This window comes from Larus michahellis, chromosome 10 (genome assembly GCF_964199755.1).
Source record: "Larus michahellis chromosome 10, bLarMic1.1, whole genome shotgun sequence".
In the NCBI taxonomy this organism is placed as follows: Eukaryota; Metazoa; Chordata; class Aves; order Charadriiformes; family Laridae; genus Larus; species Larus michahellis.
Window position 1 is genome coordinate 14,798,363 of NC_133905.1, and position 19,407 is coordinate 14,817,769.

The 19,407-nt window shown below is 43.2% G+C and overlaps 1 protein-coding gene across 1 annotated transcript; it reads left to right on the forward strand.

Annotated features, from left to right (window-relative positions):
* Positions 1 to 1,508: 1,508 nt before the first annotated feature.
* ARL8B (ARF like GTPase 8B) lies at positions 1,509 to 16,640 on the forward strand. Its single transcript, XM_074602679.1, has 7 exons — positions 1,509 to 1,762; positions 10,946 to 11,026; positions 11,653 to 11,726; positions 12,151 to 12,244; positions 12,893 to 12,960; positions 13,198 to 13,268; positions 14,678 to 16,640. Exons 1-7 carry the CDS (start codon positions 1,640 to 1,642, stop codon positions 14,725 to 14,727), a joined length of 561 nt encoding a protein of 186 aa, XP_074458780.1. The 5' UTR covers positions 1,509 to 1,639; the 3' UTR covers positions 14,728 to 16,640.
* The last annotated feature ends 2,767 nt before the right edge of the window (positions 16,641 to 19,407 follow it).

The following is a 19,407-nucleotide window of genomic DNA, read 5'->3' on the forward strand; positions in this document are numbered from 1 at the left end:
CCACCTGCTTTGCTGTACAGAACTGGGCTTAACTTGGCCACAGATGAAAATAACCAGTTACCACTACCTCACCGGCACAGCAGCAAGGTCCACAGCAAATCACCTGGAAAAGTTCATGCAAAACACATGGGTTCCTGGCAAAAACTTCTAGAGAATGGCCGGTTATGTGAGAATAACTGAGGCTAATGAGGTCGTGTGACCTAACCTTTAGTTTTTTGGAAATTCTAAGGGCACACACAAGGTTTTGTGAGATATTTCACTTGCTCAAAAAATAGTCTCCATTTGTCACATGAAAATATTATGGTTAATGTTTCTTAAATATTAGGAAGGACTTAAGTCCTCTGCAAGCCCAGGACTTGCCTACAGGCCATCTTTCAGCTCAGTGGTCCTGGGGACAAAGAGAAGCTCCCAGGTGGCCAACCTGAGAACACTAACGAACCAGAGGATGCACCAAGAAAAGCCCCCACAGTTGATGTCCTTTATAATCAGAGCTTCAACCCACCACACGGTCTTGCTGGGGTCCCGTTTGCCACCCTGCTGGGTGGCAGAGTGGCCAGGGTGGCTCTGAGGGGCTCAGCGGGCGGCCAGGGCACTTCTGTGGGGCTGGGTGGGGGAGATGGCCAGGGATGGGTGACGGGGTGTAGGCTGGGAGCGCAGCATGGCTGACAGGGGACCATGGCCGTAGAGTTGGGCATCAAACGTGGCCATGGCACCACGGCCAGGCAGCCCTGAGGGGCGGAGACAACACCCTTGCCTGTGGCTGCCAAGATTACAGGGGTGAGGCGGTGTGAGCAGACACCCCCTTCACCGTCACCTGCCCAAGGTGGCAGGGCTGAGGGGGTGTAAGGGGAGACCTCCCTCATCTGCCCAAGATAGCAGGGCTGAAGAGGTGCGAGAGGATGCACCCTTTGCCCTCACCCACCCAAGATGGCGGGGCTGAGGGGATCTACAACTACAACTCCCTGAAAGGAGGTTGTAGAGAGGTGGGGGTTGGTCTGTTCTCCCAAGGAACAGGTGATAGGACAAGAAAAAATGGCCTCAAGTGGCACCAGGGGAGGTTTAGGATGGATATTAGGAAAAAATTTTACACTGAAAGGGTTATTAAGCATTGGAACAGGCTGCCCGGGGAAGCGGTTGAGGCACCATCCCTGGAGGTATTTAAAAGAAGGACAGACACAGTGCTTAGAGATGTGGTTTAGTGATGGCTTTTGTCAGAGTTAGGCTGATGGTTGGACTCGATGATCTCAAAGGTCCCTTCCAACCTGGGCAGTTCTATGACTCCATCATTCCCTGGGACAGGACGCCCCCCACCCGCCCAAGATGGCGGCGCTGAGGGGGTGTGAGCGCTCGCCCCGCCCCTCGCAGCGCGGCCGCGCCCCCGCCCCGCCCTCCCCCCTCGGCCGGTCCTCCCGGGCGGCAGCGCGGGCGGGTGCCGCCAGGGGGCGGTGTGGCGCGGGGCGGGGGTTAGGCCGGGGGCGCGGCCCCTCTTGGTGCGTCGCGCGGGCCGCGCCGCCGCGTCATATGACCGCGGCGCGGGGGCGAGCCGGGCCGTGAGGGAGCGCGCGGGTGTGGGACAGCCGCCGCCGCCGCCAGCCCCGGGCCCAGCCTGCCAGAGCCCCCGGCCCCCCCCACCGCCACCATGCTGGCGCTGCTCTCCCGGTTGCTGGACTGGTTCCGCTCGCTCTTCTGGAAGGAGGAGATGGAGCTCACCCTGGTGGGGCTGCAGTACTCGGGCAAGACCACCTTCGTCAACGTCATCGCGGTGAGCGGGCCGGGGGTAGGCCGCGGCGGGGCCCGGCCGGGCTCTGCTGGCCGCTGCGGCCTATGGGGGCCCGGCGGGAGGGGGCTGGCGGCCGGGCCGGGCCGGGAGCGGACCCGCTCTCAGCAGCCCGTGGTCGGCGCCTGCCCCGGCTCCCCCGGTACGCAGGCCTGTGTCGGGATGAACCTCTGGGATGGAGCTGTGCCGACGGGGTGGGAAGCAGGCGTGTCTGCCCTTGCTGGGTGGGCTCGCAGGGAGGGCGGCCGAGCCAGGCTGGCTACCGTGCTGTGGCCCCGTGAACCTTTGTGTGCTAATGGGACCTCGCTGATACGGGACTGCACTGATAACAGTATGCTCTGAAGGCTTGTGTGGCTGGGCTCATGTTAGCATAGCATGAACAGTGTCTTCAGCTACTTTCTCCCATTTGACTCTTTTTTTAGTGGATCTCAGTAAGCAATTTAAATGTTTTCTGCTCATGGGTCATCTCTCAGGTATTTGCTTATCCTGACTGCTGGAACCTGTATCAAATAGTCTACTTTCTCTTAAAGTATGCACTAAGAAGTATAGCTTCTAAGTGTAACAGCAGCAGACTGCTGAACTTGGGCCTACTTATCTGATGATCTGCCTGGAGCAGATGAAGGAAGGGTGTGGGAATCCTCCTACATGAAGCTTTTCCATTGTCAAACAAGATAGAGAGTGGATTGCTTAAATGGCTTATTTGGCTTCATCAGTGACCTGTTCTACAGATGCATGTGACGGAAAACATTCAAAGAGTCAAGCTGGAATTTGGAAGCCCTTGTAGTGAGGCTGGAATGGGAAACACGTGTACCTTTTGGTTTTGCAAGGAGCATGACTGACTTGAGTCCAGTGCACCTGGAATGAGAAAGCTGATGTCCTCAACCTTAGTTGAGCAGACCTTCAGCTTTTTCTTTTTTTTTTTAAGCTGTTTCCTTAATATTACTGAGTATTTTTATGAATGTATTTATGTGAGTGTCAGTTGAATGAGTTGCTGGATAGGAAAAGGACTCTCATTCTCTTGCAGTTATATGTAATCCTTGTTACACTGGCTAGTGTCAAAATATAACCAAGCTCTTGTGTAGTTGAGGATGTTAGAGTTCGCTAGGCTTCATGATAATCATGTGAAATGGGTCTGCCTTCATAAAAGGTAACTCTTCCTCTGCCTAGCTGTGTTAGGTGAAAGCTGCTGGACTAACCTGAGAATGTCAGAAGCATTTTCTTTCACACACAGTGGTGGCTGCCACTACCTCTGGGCTTGAATTTCTAAAAATGGAACTCTGTAATTATTGGACAACCTCAATCTGTGGCCGCTGAGCTGATACTGATTGGTGTGTTCATGCAACTTTGGGCACTGAGGTTACTCTACAGGTTTTTTTGTCTTCTAGAGTCCTGGATGGTGATGGCACTTGACAGAGTATCACTTTGCCATTCTGTCTGTATACTACCAGCAGCATGGCTCCTTCGAGGATTTACCCGTGGAACCGTACTGCAGATATGTGGAGTAGTAGAGCATTGTTGTAGTAGTTGCATGTCAGTTTAGTCCATCTAAGTTGTGTCAAACAGTAACAGTACTCCTAAGTAAAGCTTACTTCTGCATCCAGCTTGCTTTGCTAGGGGTTGAATCTTGCAAGATTTCAACCGCACATTAGGATCACACCCTGACATTTATCTGAGTGTCATTCAAATAGCCTTGCAAAACTGAGTGAAATAAGGAAGCTGTTATACATAATGACACAGCCTAGTTAGCTGTTTTAGGTTTGGAAGTAGCAAGTCACACTTCTGAAGTTTTTAATTAGGGAATCTAGTGACTCTTTACAAAAAACAGTGTGAGGGAACTTGCTCGGTTTTCTATTATTGGTTTTAAAAAGATAATAGCATGAGCTTCAGTTGTCAGCACAATATTGCTTTCTGCAGAAGGAGCAGTGTTATCCATGGCATGAAGCGCTAACTTCCTGTTAGTTCCTTCATTGACTGACTTTAATTCAGAGTATGCATTTGGAAATTAGTGCTGGAAAAGAATAACTGCTCTCTGCAGGCCGGTTAATGGTTTGGATGGATGTAGCTGTCAAGCATTGGGATTCCATAAAACTAAAATGAAAGGAATGACACAGCAAGATTCTAGTCCTATAGAATAGTTTTAAAAGCTGGATTACATACCAGGAACTTGGTATAGCTTATAAGGTTGCATTCTGCCTACCGAAGGGCTGTTGCCAGTCTTTTGACAACAGTGAGTTTAATCTAATATAAATCTCTAATGTAATCTATGCCAATCAAATCAGGCCTATGTAACTAAAGGAAAAACTCAAGCCAATTACACAGGAGGCTTGATGCTGACACTGAAGTGGAAAGGCCATGAAAGGCAGGCAGTCCAGTTCCAGAATAATCTTTTTCTAGGTTGCTAGCTGGTTTGGGCTATATTTATTCTTCCACTGTAAACAAGTGCTTAGTTTGTAAATCAGACCAAAGTTAGACTAGAAGGTTTAAAAAACAACCTTAGCAGTGAAATGTAGTTATAGCTGGATACAACTAATGCAGCTTCTGCTTTGCGAAGGCTCTGTATTAGTCACTGTCTCTAATTAGATATTAAGCATAGGTTTTCCGTATGCGTGAGTAAACTTGCTCACAAGGGAGGATATCATTTCTTCCTGGTCCTAATTTCCATAATGTAGATGGCCTATGGCTCTTATTCAGAGAAACTGCATGTCATCCCAGTATCGCATCTTGAATTGTTAGCTTCTTATCTGAGGGCTTGAAATGACCATTATTCACTGGAGACTGCAGTATCTTCTGTCATTTGCATCTCTGCAGCTAGTGTCTGTTAATAGGCTTTCATCAGACTTGTTGTCAAAGCTGGGAGTCCCAGCCACGCTGGTGTGGGGAGGTTCGAGAGGCAGCCCAGCTCCACCGCCATGTGACGCAACTGAAACATGACTCAAGTAAACTGACTCTCCTTCCAGGCTGCAGGCAGTGCATGCTGGTGAATGAAGGGACGCTTGTTCAGTTTCAGAAAAGTACTTCATGGAGAGCGGCGTTTCCTATTGTGAAGTCTTGCTTGAAGACTGGTAGATTGATCCTTGATCCAGGTGTTTGGCACTGGAACACTGAAGCTTGGTAGCCTGATCCTCAGTGAGCAGGAGAAGAGAACTGCAGGGTGGGAGGGGGTCAGACTTTGCTGATACAGTTGTCAGGTTTAAGAGCTAAACTCAACCTGTTCTGTTTGTGGTGATATGATCAGTAAGATCCTTTTTTTTAGGATTTGTGTCAAAGCATGCATTAGTATGGTTTGTTTTTTAACTTTGGAATATCTGACAAGTCTTTGAATGAGGCCTTGGTTTCTAGAGAGAGGCAATTCTTGAAATGCCTCTCAACAAAAGATAAGTTTGGCAAGTTGGGAGCTGTGACTTCCTTCCGTCCTCATGACTGTTATAAGTAACTTTGACTTCAAGAAGCCATACTGGAGACGTGTGGAAAAAGATTGCTCTAAAGAGTTTTTCTGCTGCTTCAGTGCCTTCTGGAACACCCAGGTAGTTCATAAATAGCATATGTTGTCACTTCATACACATAGTTGAGTGAGAAGGTTGATACATAAGTGTTTCTTAATCACAAAAGTCTCATAAATGGATTGCCTCACTTTATTAGGTAATAAAGCTAATATAAGGTCTCATTCTCCAGTTAATACTCTTTCTTTGAGGTCCGGCTTGCTGTACCCCACATGGTCTGAAAAAGGTGACTGAAATCGGAATCTAATTTTTCCATCATGGCCTTAAGTTCCCATATAGGACTCCTGGAGAAAGATGCTTTCATGACTATCAGAGGCATGAAATGTCCTAAGCTCTTACATGACTGACTTCTAGATAGAAATATGCTTTTTTAGGTCTTGTTTCACTGCTGTGTGGTAGCTACATGATAAGCAGCTCATGTCTTTTTAAATATTCCATTGAAGTCAGGGTTGGGGAAACAAAAATGCATTTTTTTTTTGGTCAGATAACTGCTATTTTGCCTTCTGTAGCAATCATTCATAGAAGTGCTGTTGTAAAGCCTTTCAAGGGACTGTTAGATCACAGGGGTTGAAGCTTCTAAACTAGTGTTCAAGCTTCTAAATGTGGTCACAACAAGCAGCTGCAATACTGAAGTATTTCAAGAAGGAAGCTAGGCTACAGAAACTGGAGAGTTGACTTGTCCATATATGATGCACTTCTTCGTTGAGGCTATGAATGTTGCAGAGGAGGCTTAGTGTAACAGTAGATTTATGTAATGCTAAAATGACTCTGCTTTTTTTATTTTTTTAAGAAGAGAATTGAGAGATGCAGTGTTTTTCTTAGTGTGAAAAGAAAGAAATTTAGGGATGAACAGCAGGGCTTAAGGTAGTATGCTGGTTCAGGTGGATTCAGAGTGGCCTGGCTGGAATCCATACTCTGATGATGTTGTCTCCTAGTTGGCTAAACTTGTTGGTGATCTCTTCTATATGGATGAAAAGTATTAGGAGTAAAGATAAACAAATCTTTGTTATGTAGTAACAAAGCCTATATGAAGAAATTTGTCCTCTAATGGTAATGAATCATGGTAGCTTTATGAGATGCATGCTAAGTGCTGCCCTGACCTTTTCTGTTGATCTACTTGTGCAGGCTGTGGAATCAAAATCTGGTAGCTGTGAATTGGTGGTTGAGGACCATGAGGATGGAACATTGTAGGCAGCATGCTTTCCAGTGCCAGCAGGAGAGTTACTGCTGTAGCTGGAAAGAAACAAGCGGGAGCACTGGTTCTACTGCTGCAGTTTGAGTTCTGCCTTTAATGGTTCCTTTAATGTATTGAAATGAATATTTAAGGAAGATACAGGAAGTAGGAGTACCAGTCTTGCACTCAATTACTTGATCAAGCTACTTAGGGTTTGGTGCTGACAGTCTGGTAAGTGTAACTCCCTGGAAGTTGGCAGTCTTCTGGCCATAGCTTATGGCTATGGAGGGGCAGATGAAGTAGCCAGTGTGTGGTTTATTTTGTGTTTGGTTTTTTTTTGACTCAAGACAACTGGAAATAGTAGGTTTAGTAAGCAGCTTATTTTAATATTAACTAAGTATTAAAGAAGACTAAACTTGCATCCTTTGTATGCTTCTGGAATGTTAGGTGACAGTAAGTTAAACACTTGCCCGACCCTCTGGGAAATGAACTGTACCTGTAACTAGCATGCTGCTGGCTCGTTCCTGAGGCAAGACTTCTGCGGGTGCTGGCTGGCAAAGCTGCCGCTGGCCTGGTGGTGGGCTGAGGGAGAGGGCGCAGACCCAGAGTTACAGGTAAAAAGCAGTGTTTGTGGATGTGGCTGTTCTTCGGCATACGTGTTGGTGTCTCGGAGTGCACACCAAAGCTTGTGTTAGCTGGTGTGTTAGAGGTGGGCCAGACTTGGATCTGGTAGTGAGATGGAGAGTGCAATTCATAAATGTTAGTCTGTGCAAGAGTTGTGCTAACGCTAGATACAAGGTGAGCTGAACGCAAACTGATTCATGCGGGTAGGTGTCGGCATGAATGGTGTACTGGAATACAGAGCAGGGACTTAGTTCAGTCTGGAAGGAGTGTTGCTCCTCTGAATAATCCTTATCCAGTGTAAGTACTCAGGCAGGTAAATGGATTCATATTGCATTAAAATCACGTGCTTGGGTTCTCCAGGAGAAGGGAGCATTTCTTAAACTAAGACTAGTCCTGCAGGTTCTTTCTGCACGTGGTCTCTGAAATTTGGTGTTTAGTCTCTCTCTCTTTCTTATCTTTCACATAGGGTCTAGAGTTAACTTTTGTTTTGTGACCTTCAGCAAACAGTTTGTATTAATGCTGTATGGTCTGTATGACCTCAGAGCTAATGGCTTATTCATAATCACTTCTAGTACACAAAGCTGATCTTCCGGGAGGCCTGGATGAAGTACAGTGTCTGTCTGTCTGAAATATTCACAAGTGCTGAAAACAGATGCTATTGCTAGATTTGTAAGCAACTACTCTGGCTGTTCTTGATGAGTGTTTGAGCAATGCTTACTGTGTATGACAACAGCCAAGCACTTTCGGATTGGGAATTGAAAATATTTCTATGCTTATCAAACTTGTTTTAAAGCTGCTGCCTATTTTAGAAGGAGAAAGCATCGTATTGTGAATACACAGTGACAGGGCTGAGTAATCTGCTCTAGGGGGGATGCGGGGAGTCTGATTCAAACAGAACTGCCTACTAATAAAAGCATATTCTTCTTGTTCTGCTGTGCAAGTAGCTTTTGCATATGAATACTCTTAAGATGCAGCTGAATTGCTGGCTTTTTTCCTCTGTAGAGGTAGTAAACAAAAGACCTCTAAAGTCTAGGTTTAGAGAACCCTTTTTTGGGCCAAGACAGTTGGATACAATAGCAGAATCTATCAAAGGAGATCAGTGCCTGCTAACAAAATCCATTACAATAATTTTAACCACTTTTGACCTGTCTTAAAGAAAGGTACTGGCAGTCACCTTGTAGGTACACTGTGAACGGAGGAACACCCACACTTGCATCAGAATAAGGTCTTTCAAATTAAGATCTGAGTTGATCAATATGCTCAAAACCTAGTCAGGTGTGCCTCTCAAAGCTATAAAGTGCCTGCCTCACCTCAGAATCCAAACTTCCTCTAGAGAGAAAGGGCATGCTTGTGTTTTGGAGGCAGTTCAGTGAAGGCACCTGCTACCCTTCTGTTTGTGACAGTTTGGAAAGTATGTCAGATAACGTGGGCTTGTCTCACCTACAAAGCAGAGCGCAGAAAGCTGTAACTCAGGTTGTAACTGAGCCACTCTGTAGTGTAGCTTATAGGCAAGTTGGAACAAGTTTTTATGCCACCTGGATGTGTAGTGTGGATAGAGAGTACTTGGAAAGTAATACAAGGTGCAGCAGGTTTTATGAAGATTCTGTTAAACCTTCCTTGTGGTGCATCACAGTAACTTCTTCAACATTAAGCATGTGGCAAATGAGGTGCTGCTCCAATCTGAAGGAATCTGTATCTTAAAGGGGCGGTGAGAGCGCGTGAACTGTAGATAGGAACAGCTCTTGAGTGAAGAATCTGGAAGTATCTGAGTGGGAATAGCTGACAGCACATGGGGTAATATGAAACAGCACAAAGAGACGGAGGTTCAGGGAGTGCTTGGGAGATGTTTGGTTAGAAGATGTGGGTGTAGGGTGTGACTGTAGAGGCAGGAATGCAGTGGTTCTTGAGCAACCGTGGCAAGCTGACCCTTCAAAGGCAACATTGGCAGTGCATGCTTTATGACCTGAACTAAACTTCATCAGACATGGAAAGCATGGTTAACCATCAGCTGCTGAGCTACATGTAATCAAACTGGCTGAAACGGACAGCTCATGCACTGGGCTTTCAGGACAGGAAGGGGAAGGTAATGAGCAGGCATTGAGGTTGGGCACCTACCTTGCAAAGTAAGCAGAAAGGTTAGAGTAGTTTCTAAAACAATGTTGCATGAGACTAAGATACACAGAAAAGTGTATATCAAACAGTTGAAACCTCTTTCAAATGAGAATGCAGAACACCTACCTAAGGAGGTTTAAGCTGTCCATTTTTCAGGTCATCACCGTTTTTAATGTTGCATTCCTCGGATTCAAGGACTTAGTTACTTTTTTTACTCCTTTTAAAAGACTGTTAGTCTGTATAGCCATGCATCTGGAAAGCAGATCTTAAATGTGAAAAATCACCACCTGTTCAGGGGACTGCTGGCTTCAAATCCAGGCTCCGGATGTGTTTCTCTTTTGGAGGTCAACAGCAAGATCAATGTGGCATTTAACTGAAGGACTTTGCCAAATAAGGCCAAATGAGACTGCTATCATCTGTATGTTTTCAGTTGGCTTCTAATGTTTATCAGCATTGTACTGGAGTTTTTATTGTATGAAGTTTGCATCTTTGGTTTGCTAGTGGAAGCTCACAGGGTTTTTTGGGGGGTGAGTAGGGGGACCAAGCTGAAGGAAGTGCAGGCTTGTAGGCATAGATGTGAATGACAAAGTGTTGGTATTAGAATCTGATCATCTTCTGGTTGCAAACTCTGAACAGCCTGTACTCAAAGCATGTCCAGTCAGTATTAGTTAATAGTTCCAGCTTGTGAGCAGTAGGGCCCTAACTCTATAGGGTGAGTTGACGTCTGCTTCATAGATCCTAAAGGGCTTTCAACTTCGGCTAGCTTCTCTGTGCAACATCAGGGAAGAGAAGCAGGCTTTCTGCTGCTATGATATCAAATGCTAATTAAACAACGGAATGCATTTGAGTCGACCTTTTTTCCAGATCTGGTTGACTGTCTGGTTCTATTACACATAATGGATGTAGTGAGATCCATAATGACCACTGTGGCTGAGATTCACCTTCTGCCAAATAGCTGAGGGAGCATGGGAGAAATCTGTGCTGCAGTTGATAACGCTTGTTATGGCTCCTGGGTTAGCTACAGGAGATAGCTGTGAACTTGGCTCTCAAGCTGTTGCAGATAAAAGTGTAACAGATAGTAAAACATCTGCCACCAGAGAACCTCTCTAATGCAACGCTGTTTTGCAGCAGTTATGTCAAAGCGATGCTGAGCTTCTGGTGGAAATGGGCTGAAATACTCTCCAGTTGCATTTTGATTGCCTCTTCCACTTCTGAACAAGTTGGACACTGTGGCCAAGCAGGAAGCAGGCCTGTCAGGTCCTTCCACTTTCCAGCCTTTTAAAACCCCTTAGGGAGTTAACCCATCCCTGTGGGTTGGAGGCTTACTCCACAAGAGTGATTTATTACTGTAAATGTTGTCCATGGAGTAGCTTGCATCAGAGGAAAATCTTCTGGATATTTCTAGCTTCCAGGTAACTAAGAGATCCTGATGTACAGAGCTTGGCTTCAGCAGAAGTAGGTGAACGGCTCTTTTCCTATGCTTGCCCTGGCTGTCCATCTGTTAAGCTACGCAAAGCACTTCTCCCCAAGTAACTTTGCTCCCCTGACTGCCTCAAGGCTTAAAAAATCATTTAAGTGCTTGTAAGAAATTACTTGACTGACTTCACACAAGCTTCAATACACATGAACACGGTATCTATGACTTCTTGGCTATAAAGCCTTCAGTTGTAAGGCAAATGGTTAGAAAAAGCTTATGATATTTTACTATGTAAACTAGCTGTGTCAGATAAGCACTAAATTTAACTTTTTTTTTTTCAGTCAGGTCAATTCAGTGAAGATATGATTCCTACTGTGGGCTTCAACATGAGAAAAGTTACGAAGGGTAATGTTACAATAAAGGTATGTTACCATTGTTGACTGTCTCTGCAAGGTTGTCTCCAGCTTCTAGTTTAAAATATGTATGTTTGCTCTGTTTTGCTTCCACCATTGGGACAAATATAGGAAACTGAAGAGGCTCAGCTAAATCTATCAAATAGCTTAAGAATACGCTTATGTTCATGGAGTTTCTTAAATGAGAATCTGTGTGTGATTTCCGGGTTCATGGACTAGTTAAAGCAATGTTGTTATAATGCTGTTTGGCTTTAATTGGAATTAATTTTCACATGTTTAGGGCCCAGAGATCCTCCTCTTCTGCTCATCAATATTGCTTAAGGGAAGGCTTACATCAAAAGCAAAGTTTTAAGTCAATATGTCTTGTTTTATTTTCTTGTATACTGCAGTATGTAAACATAGTATACAGGTGTGTTCTTGCATCTGGTGTGAGATGCTCTAGTTTGCATCTTATGCTCTTGGGCCTGTAAGATTTGAGGAGCTGTACTAGGGATTATTTCTCTTCTAATACGTGAGAGGTCCTGCAGCTGGCCTAAGGAGGAAGGAAAAACTGTGTTTTGATTTCTTCTCTTATTTTTGTGTGATGTGTTTAAATATAGCGCATGGCTAAATTGTCTTTTTCCCCTTGCCTTAAGATTTGGGATATAGGAGGGCAACCACGATTCCGAAGCATGTGGGAGCGATATTGCAGAGGAGTTAATGCTATTGTGTAAGTGTCGTCTTCCTTCAGCTAGTACTTAACTTCAGATGTGCTTCTCTTCTCTGTGTAGCCTTTCTAACAGTGCATGCTTGGCTCGGTAGTACTAGTTTTAATTTTGAAACTGTACTGCAACTGTATTGACCTTCTTTTACCCTTAAGTTCAGGGCTCAAGATGGGTTATTTTCTTATCAGTGTCTAATCTGGAGTACTAACTACTTCCTGTCTGAACTGGGTGGCAGTGCTGTCTAACTGAAAGAATCTTTCATCTACTCTGTTCTTAAAGAATTTTTTTAAAAAGCCAAATTCTTTGCTCAGATGACCTAGCTTTGTTTAAAGCCGTGTTGAATGTGCTCAAAACTGACAGTGTAAAGGAAACACTGCTGTTTCTGAAGTAATTCAGTTTCACTGACCTAACCTTAAATTCTTTTTAAAGCTACATGGTAGATGCTGCAGATCGTGAAAAAATAGAAGCCTCTCGAAATGAGCTGCACAATCTTCTAGATAAGCCACAGTTACAAGGAATCCCTGTAAGTAATATTGCCTTACACAGTATTAAACTTGCTTGAGCAACATGCATGACTTCAGCAACTCTGAAGTCAAGTGTGAGGCCTAACCTTACTAATTGGTGTAACAAGAACAATACCTGCCCCTAGTGCCTTGAATCAAATTGTTGACCTCAGTCAATCCTTCAGTGATCTAATTCTTGTTTCAGTGTGCACAAAAAAAAAGAAATAAAATTGGAACAGTAGATTAGAGTATTCCACAGTATGAGCTTATTCTCTGTTCTAGAGTCTACTCTAGTACAGGTTAACCAGAGTGTAGTACAGAAATATACAGTAAGTTTGGAGAATTTCAGCTGAAAGTCTACTGGGATTGTTCTCAGTTTTATCAGCTGATGTGTCCTCATGCTTGATTTTTGCGCATAACAGTTTACTTTTACCCCTCTTTACCTGTGACTACATCAGTCTTCCTCCTTGATCTGGTTTAATAGTGAATGTCTCATTCCATTAGATTTAATAGCCTAGTGCAAACTGTTTGTCAGACTCCCTTGAAGTTTGGTGTTTGTGGGTTTTTTTGGTTTTATGGTATGGTTATGTTTTTGTGTTTGGCTTTTGTTTGTGTTTTTTCCTGAAAAAATGAAAGCTGCAACTATTTTCTTCTGCTCTGGATTTCAGGTTCTAGTACTTGGAAATAAGAGAGACCTGCCTAATGCTTTGGATGAGAAACAGCTAATTGAAAAGATGTAAGTCTAACCCTTCCTAAGAAAGGCTACTTGAACTCAATAAATGAATTTTGTGTACATAGTGTTGTTAGATCAAGAAGCTTGCATTTGTAAGTAGAAAACCCAGCAACAGGAGGTAGCTGAAACATTGTGCAGAAACAAGTTATGTGGCGAAGATGAAGGGGAACAGTTTAGATTCTCAGTATAAGAGTCCTTGTTATAAGTAAAGTGTATGTTGAAATTTTCTCTCTTTCATAGGAACCTTGCTGCTATTCAGGACAGAGAAATCTGCTGCTACTCAATTTCTTGCAAAGAGAAAGATAATATAGGTAACTATTAACCTAAAATGCTAAGCATTATGAAGGATGGATTGGGGGATTGTAACTTGTTAAACACAAGCTTCCTGGTTTGAACAAATCAAAGAACAACGTGTAAGTGCACTGGCTAAATTTGGTATAACTTCTGATGGCAGTGAGCAAGCTTGACTGGTATTAAAGTTGTAGGGGTTGTAGTTATTGAAACATATGTTAGTCTCCTGTGAAACCTGCTGCCTTTAAGTAGTTCTCAGCAAATAGTCTCACTTCTAGCTTGGCTTAAATGATTTTATTCTTCTATCGGGTACTCTCAACTGGGCCTCACTTCATGAGGCTAGCAAGTACTTGCAACAGTCATTCCCTTAAAATAACCATCTTCCCGTACTCTCTTATCAAAGTGGTCCATGTTGTGTCCTGTGCTAGTGACTATTGCATGCAGCCAAACAGTAAATTTTTCTGGTGTTGACATAAATTGTTCTAGAATTTCTGTAGTTCAAAGGCAGAAACCATGGTGCTGTGTAGTACCAAGTACCTGACGCTAATATTGTAAGTAAACTGAGTAATCTCAACTGGATGAAAACACAGTATTTAACACCACTTGCCATCCTTCTCCTGATACCTTCTTGTGGCTGCCATGAGATTAACACTGGTTGATTGGCAGGCTAATGTGAGTTTACTGATGAGGGGAAACTTTAGGCTGGTGGTCACAGGAACATGCTATAGAGGATAATGGAACTCCTTCGTATGAAGGACTCAACTTCTTTCCAGGAAAAATGAACAGCCTGTGGAACTCTTCTGGCGGCTTCTCCAAGAAGTCCCTGTCACCTTACCATCAGTTAAAGACTCAAACATGGCAGATAGGAGGAGCAGATACTCCCTTCTGTCATATCCCCGCACAAGGTGCACAGCTGAGCGTTGCTGATGCTGTAGGGAGGGTGCTGCCAGAGACATTGGGCTGGTATGACGCCAGTGCATTTCGCTTCCTTAGGAGACCCTCTTTCAGGCATGAAGGAGCTTGGTGCCTTGTACTGTAGAGCTAAACTAACTGTGCTCTCATCAGGTGAGGAGAGGCAGATGGGCAAAATAGAGCAATGTTGATTGATCTAAAACTAATTATGTGAGCCATACCAAAGTATCAGATTAAAGGAAGTCTTTTTCCTACAAGTGTCGTTGACTGAGGAACCAGGATGTCTTGGCAGTTCCTTTAAATGTTACCTAAAGGATGCTGGGCAGTTCTAGGACCAAAGCACAGACAGCAAGTATGCCAAAAAATTATTCTGTTGATCTGTTTTGGGCCATCCCCTAGCGAAGGGCTGGATATTCCTGTCATGTATTTGAGGACACTGGCATACCAAAGTGATGCTGGTTATACAAATACAGATAGACACTTGAATATGGACCTTCTCTTCTCTCTCTCCCTTCAGATATCACGCTTCAGTGGCTTATTCAGCATTCAAAATCTAGAAGAAGCTGAAGTCTTCCTGGAATCTCCAGTACCAGTTGGCCATAATCTCAATTGTCCACTTCCCTCCATAATGAGATATTACCCAAAAATCCTGTATCAAGAATCTGCCTTTTCACGGTTCATTTATCATGTGCACTGCTGAAGACTTGTATTCCTATTCTGTCACAAAACAACTAGAGTTGTCATGATAAAGTCAGCACAAATATTTATTTTACAACCATCTATGGCGGGAGGGTTGTGGGGGGGCTTTTTAAAAAAAAAAAATCTCTACCATGTTAACTATGATGGTACACTCTGTTCTGGTTTTTCAGGGCCAGGTTTTTATATGATTTTCAGCAAGTGTTTTATTTCTAGTGTTTAGTGGCTTGAAGATGCTGATGCTCGACAGCATTAAGATTCTGTAAGATGCCACATACAGTAGTTAGAAAACATTTAAGCGTGAGTTGTGGGATACTGATTTATCTCACAAATGCATGTGATGTGTGTATGTAAGCAGAGAAATGGAAACTGTTTGCAGAGGGGAGCACAAGGCATAGATCAGCATCACTAATCTACAGCTGAGATCTTATTCTGTCACTTGAAAAAGAAAACTCTCATGATGAATTAGGAAAGAGTCAACTGTTTAAAATCATTTTGTTGCTTCTGTTTAACATTTGTGTGGGGGATGGGAATGGACTGTTCTGTCAAGCTTTCAAATATTGGAGTATTCCAGCATGAAAACAAATTGCTAAGAACATCAGACTTTGTTCAAATACATTTTTCTATCTACAGATACCAGTGGTCTCTATCTGAAACCAGAACACGCATTCTGAGCAGCTGCATGACACTTAAATTACTGATGTTTTTGTATAGAGTCAGTTGTTGACCTTTAGCACAATATCTGTGTAATTGTCTAGTGTCTCTCCTGCTCATGAAATGGCTGGGCACAGTTTCACCTGGTGCTATGGAATATCTAGGCTATTGTGACAACTCTAGACCTGCCTGCTTTCTTGATGTAACCATGTACAAAGTCTGTAAGTTGCAAGATGAAATGTTCTACTGTGTCAAAGCACAAGAGAGCCAATGAATTGATCCTGTTTCTTGACTAGCTCCTACAGTATAGGGAAGTATGTATAAACTAAAGATTGTAATGTTTTTGTAGCTTTACTTTCTCAATGACTTCAGTATATTTAAAGGGACAGACTTGTTAAGACTAGTTTGTTCATACAGTAATGTCAGTGTAGCTTCCTAGTGTATGCAAATACATGGTACACCTGCTTGTGTTGCCTCACACTGTGTGTGATTCTTCACCTAAATGTAGTTTGCATTATGTTGGAGTCTTTGGTTGGAAACACTGTGTAGTCCATATCAGTTATGACAAGCCAGTTTTAATTTAGACTGCCATGGCCTTACTGTTCTGTACCAACTCTCGCAGTGTTGCACAGACACTACATGCTGCCTGCATTCGGTCTGAACTTACATTTTAACTTTTTGTCCCCTTTCAGTTCTCTGAAGCATGATTTCAATTAATTCATACTCTGGTGCTGTAGAGGAGAGGGTATATTAACTTGCTACTGTAGTCCATAGTTCACCAGGAACTGCTACAGTTACTTTTATTTAGCAAACTTGCTTGTGCCTAAAATAAGGAAACTAAACTAGAATGTGTGAATCTTTGTGGGGGACCAGGTCACTGTTTAGTTAACTGGCCTATAGCTAAACTTGATGTGTTTGGTGTTTATATACTTCACTGCTTTCAGCGTTTATGGCATCCAAACACTACCAATTGTTAACCTGTGCATTACTCTCTGCATGTGAACAACTTATACAATTACTGAACTTTGTAAATACGTGAATTTTTTTATTTAGGTGGATGCATATGTTGGTTTACTGCTCTTCAGCTTTATTCAATAAACTTATGTTTTGAGGGTTGTATTGACACTTAACTGACTGACTTGAGTTGATGTGGCTTAACTGATGGCAATGCATTATGGGATGTCTGTCTCCTCTCCCACAAGATTACAGTGGGGGAAGAAGGCTTGGTAAATACTTGAGCTTCTCTGTTCTGTGGTTCAGCTATTCAAGTGAAATGCATATAAACCCACCTTTCAGGCCTGGGGCTTTCTCAGCTTCCACGAGCAAGCTTAGCTAGTCAGTCTCAGCAGACCTCAGTGCTTTATTATGTTTATGAAAAGCACTAATTAGTCAGCTGGAGGGTCTTAAGTAGGGGCAGCCTCCTGGAGGTCTGTTTTCAGAAGAAAAATGTGTGTGTCTACAAACTTGTTTCTTGTCATCAAGCCTAGAGTAAAACCTCTGCTTTTCTAACACAAGTGTCAGAACTAGGAGTGCTTCATCATTCACTGCCAGTTAAAGCGTAAAGATTCTGATCTCATTGGAAAGCGAGGCTTTCATTGACTGAGGTCTTGAACAAAATCTTTGCCGTGATTTTAATCTGAAGTTACCCTGACTGTTCTTCCCAAATGCTGTGTTTCATTAATTTCTCTTGGACCGTTGATTAACTTGTAGGACTGTATGTCAACATCTTCCAAGTAATCGTAACAAACTTGCTGTCTTCTCTTCATGGCCTTCCTCCACGTAAGCTTTCAAACTTGCTGAGCTGTAACGGGTTAGTTTTTAGGCCTGAGTACTGGTCAGTTAGCATCCTTCATGTGTAACTTGGCTGATGGGAAGGGCTAATGAACTGTTGAGTAAAAGATCATGTGCATATTTCTTCAGTTGATGGGGTTTCCAGTGTGCAGAACAAGCTGCCTGGAGTTCATGTTCAAAGCAAAATGCCTCTAGATGCAAAATCTGAAAACAGTATTACAGATGTAAGATTGGTCACCCTGATTGCTCTGATACCAGTACTAATCACTTAAATCAGCTGCGGTGTGAACTTTGCCAACAGCTGTTTGTCTGATGTGGTATTTCAGTAATAGTTTCTACTTCTAAATGTAAATAGCAAGGAGGGCCACACTGTGCGTACTCTTAAAAAGTATATTTGCATTACTTCATGAAATGACTCAAGTGAGATCTTCACAGCTATTCTTGTACAGTTCTTCCAGATGTGTAGAAATGTAGACCTTGGAGAGGCTATTTGAATCCAGTGACACTTTTTCTGGTTGAGGGCCTGATTAACTTCACTTTGAAACAGAAGGGAAGTGCAGTAAGTCTTTCCAGAGAAGTGAGGCTGTTCTTGCCACCTTTCAGCCTTGGACTGAAAAAACTACTTGCTCATCTGACAAAGTTAAACCTTTTCTGCTCTAATAAAGCTGTAGAGCCTAAGATAGGCATTAGCAGTGCTATCTGCTGAACTTGGGTGCTGTAGCTGTGTTCTGCTCCTAGAAATCTGTTAAGTCAATTGAATCTCTCATGATGATTACTTGCCTCAGTCGTGAGCCCGGACAGTAAAAGGAGACTGATTAAATTTCCCATTCTCTTAACAAGTTGCTCTTAGGGGTTACATTTTAGTATTATAAAATATTGTACTCAAACATCAGTAGCTGTAGTCCTGAAACTCTCTTCTGATGTATCTGCAATAGACCTTGGCCTTTAGCATATTAAGAAAACTGGATCTTGTGAAAAGGCAAATACTGAGTTGGAGAGAACTCTCGATCGTGAATATGTATGCAAGTTAGACACCAGGTCATACCTTTATGACCTGATGATGTGTTGGTATTGTATGGCGTCCCGATGATTTAAAATAGCTGTCAACTCTGAAAACTTGGTGTCAGTTTTGTTCAGTACAAGTTTTGTTTGTTCAAGATCTTGCTGATCACAGAGCAGCATGGCTCTAGACTAGACTGGGAAGAAATGTTTGTGCGTGCACCCACAGTACTGAGCTGTGCGGAGGTTTTCTTTGGAGTGTTAATGTCCTGTCGATGTTAGTGTGGATGGTGGTTTCTTTAAGTGCAATTACAGTGCAGCATGATTCTCATCATCACCCCGAGTGTGGCTGAGTGTCTTAGCAGTTGCACAGAGCAATTCTGTCCTACCACTTGGCAACATGAAAAATCCACAAATGTGGAGCTGTTTCATGATCTGTGGAACTAATAATCTAGATTCTTATGGATTTGTGTTTTTTTTTTCTTTGCATCTTTATGGAAATGGGCTGGAAAGATGGTCCTTTTTGGATGCTGACATATAAAACTGCATAATCTTCACTTTCTGGTAGAAGAAAGGAGGCCAAAGAAAATGCCTTAAACAGTCTCCCTGGTTAAATTAATACAGGAATGTTGTGCAGGGATCTATAATAACTTGAAGTATGATTTAGCTGGATTAACAAGCTTTTAACTTTTCTACGGTTTAATTTTATAGTTACTGTGGCTGTGCAATGGCATGTGTTGAGTTTGCTTTGTGCGTGTTTACTGAATGTGAAAGAAATGCGCTTTCTCCCTGTAGCATGCCCCAGCGCTGCTCCCTGCTGGCACTGCTTTGGCACTGACCCTGACCAGAGAGCTGTGTGAATTCCAAACCGGGGGGGTAAATCAGGTTATTTAAGCTGTTTTACTAAGAGCGGTGCGTTCCCAATTGCACGAGCAGCAAAGCAATGAATTGTGTTAAAGGAGAAGTAGCGCGTGAATGCCTGAGCCTGGCATGTGCTTTCAGGACTTTTATTCTCAAAATATGAGTGTAAATGACTTGTCTCACTAGATCATAAACCTTCAATGAGTAGTGTATTGCTTTAGGACTACAGATGCTGAACGCTAAAGT

What these genes read in the sequence shown, in the direction of transcription:
- ARL8B (XM_074602679.1), top strand. Translation starts at nt 1,640, where the DNA reads ATGCTGGCGCTGCTCTCCCGGTTGCTGGACTGGTTCCGCTCGCTCTTC. An exon ending in CACAGTTACAAGGAATCCCT is followed by an intron (nt 12,245 to 12,892) that starts GTAAGTAATATT and finishes TCTGGATTTCAG; the next exon opens with GTTCTAGTACTTGGAAATAA. An exon ending in AAACAGCTAATTGAAAAGAT is followed by an intron (nt 12,961 to 13,197) that starts GTAAGTCTAACC and finishes TCTCTTTCATAG; the next exon opens with GAACCTTGCTGCTATTCAGG.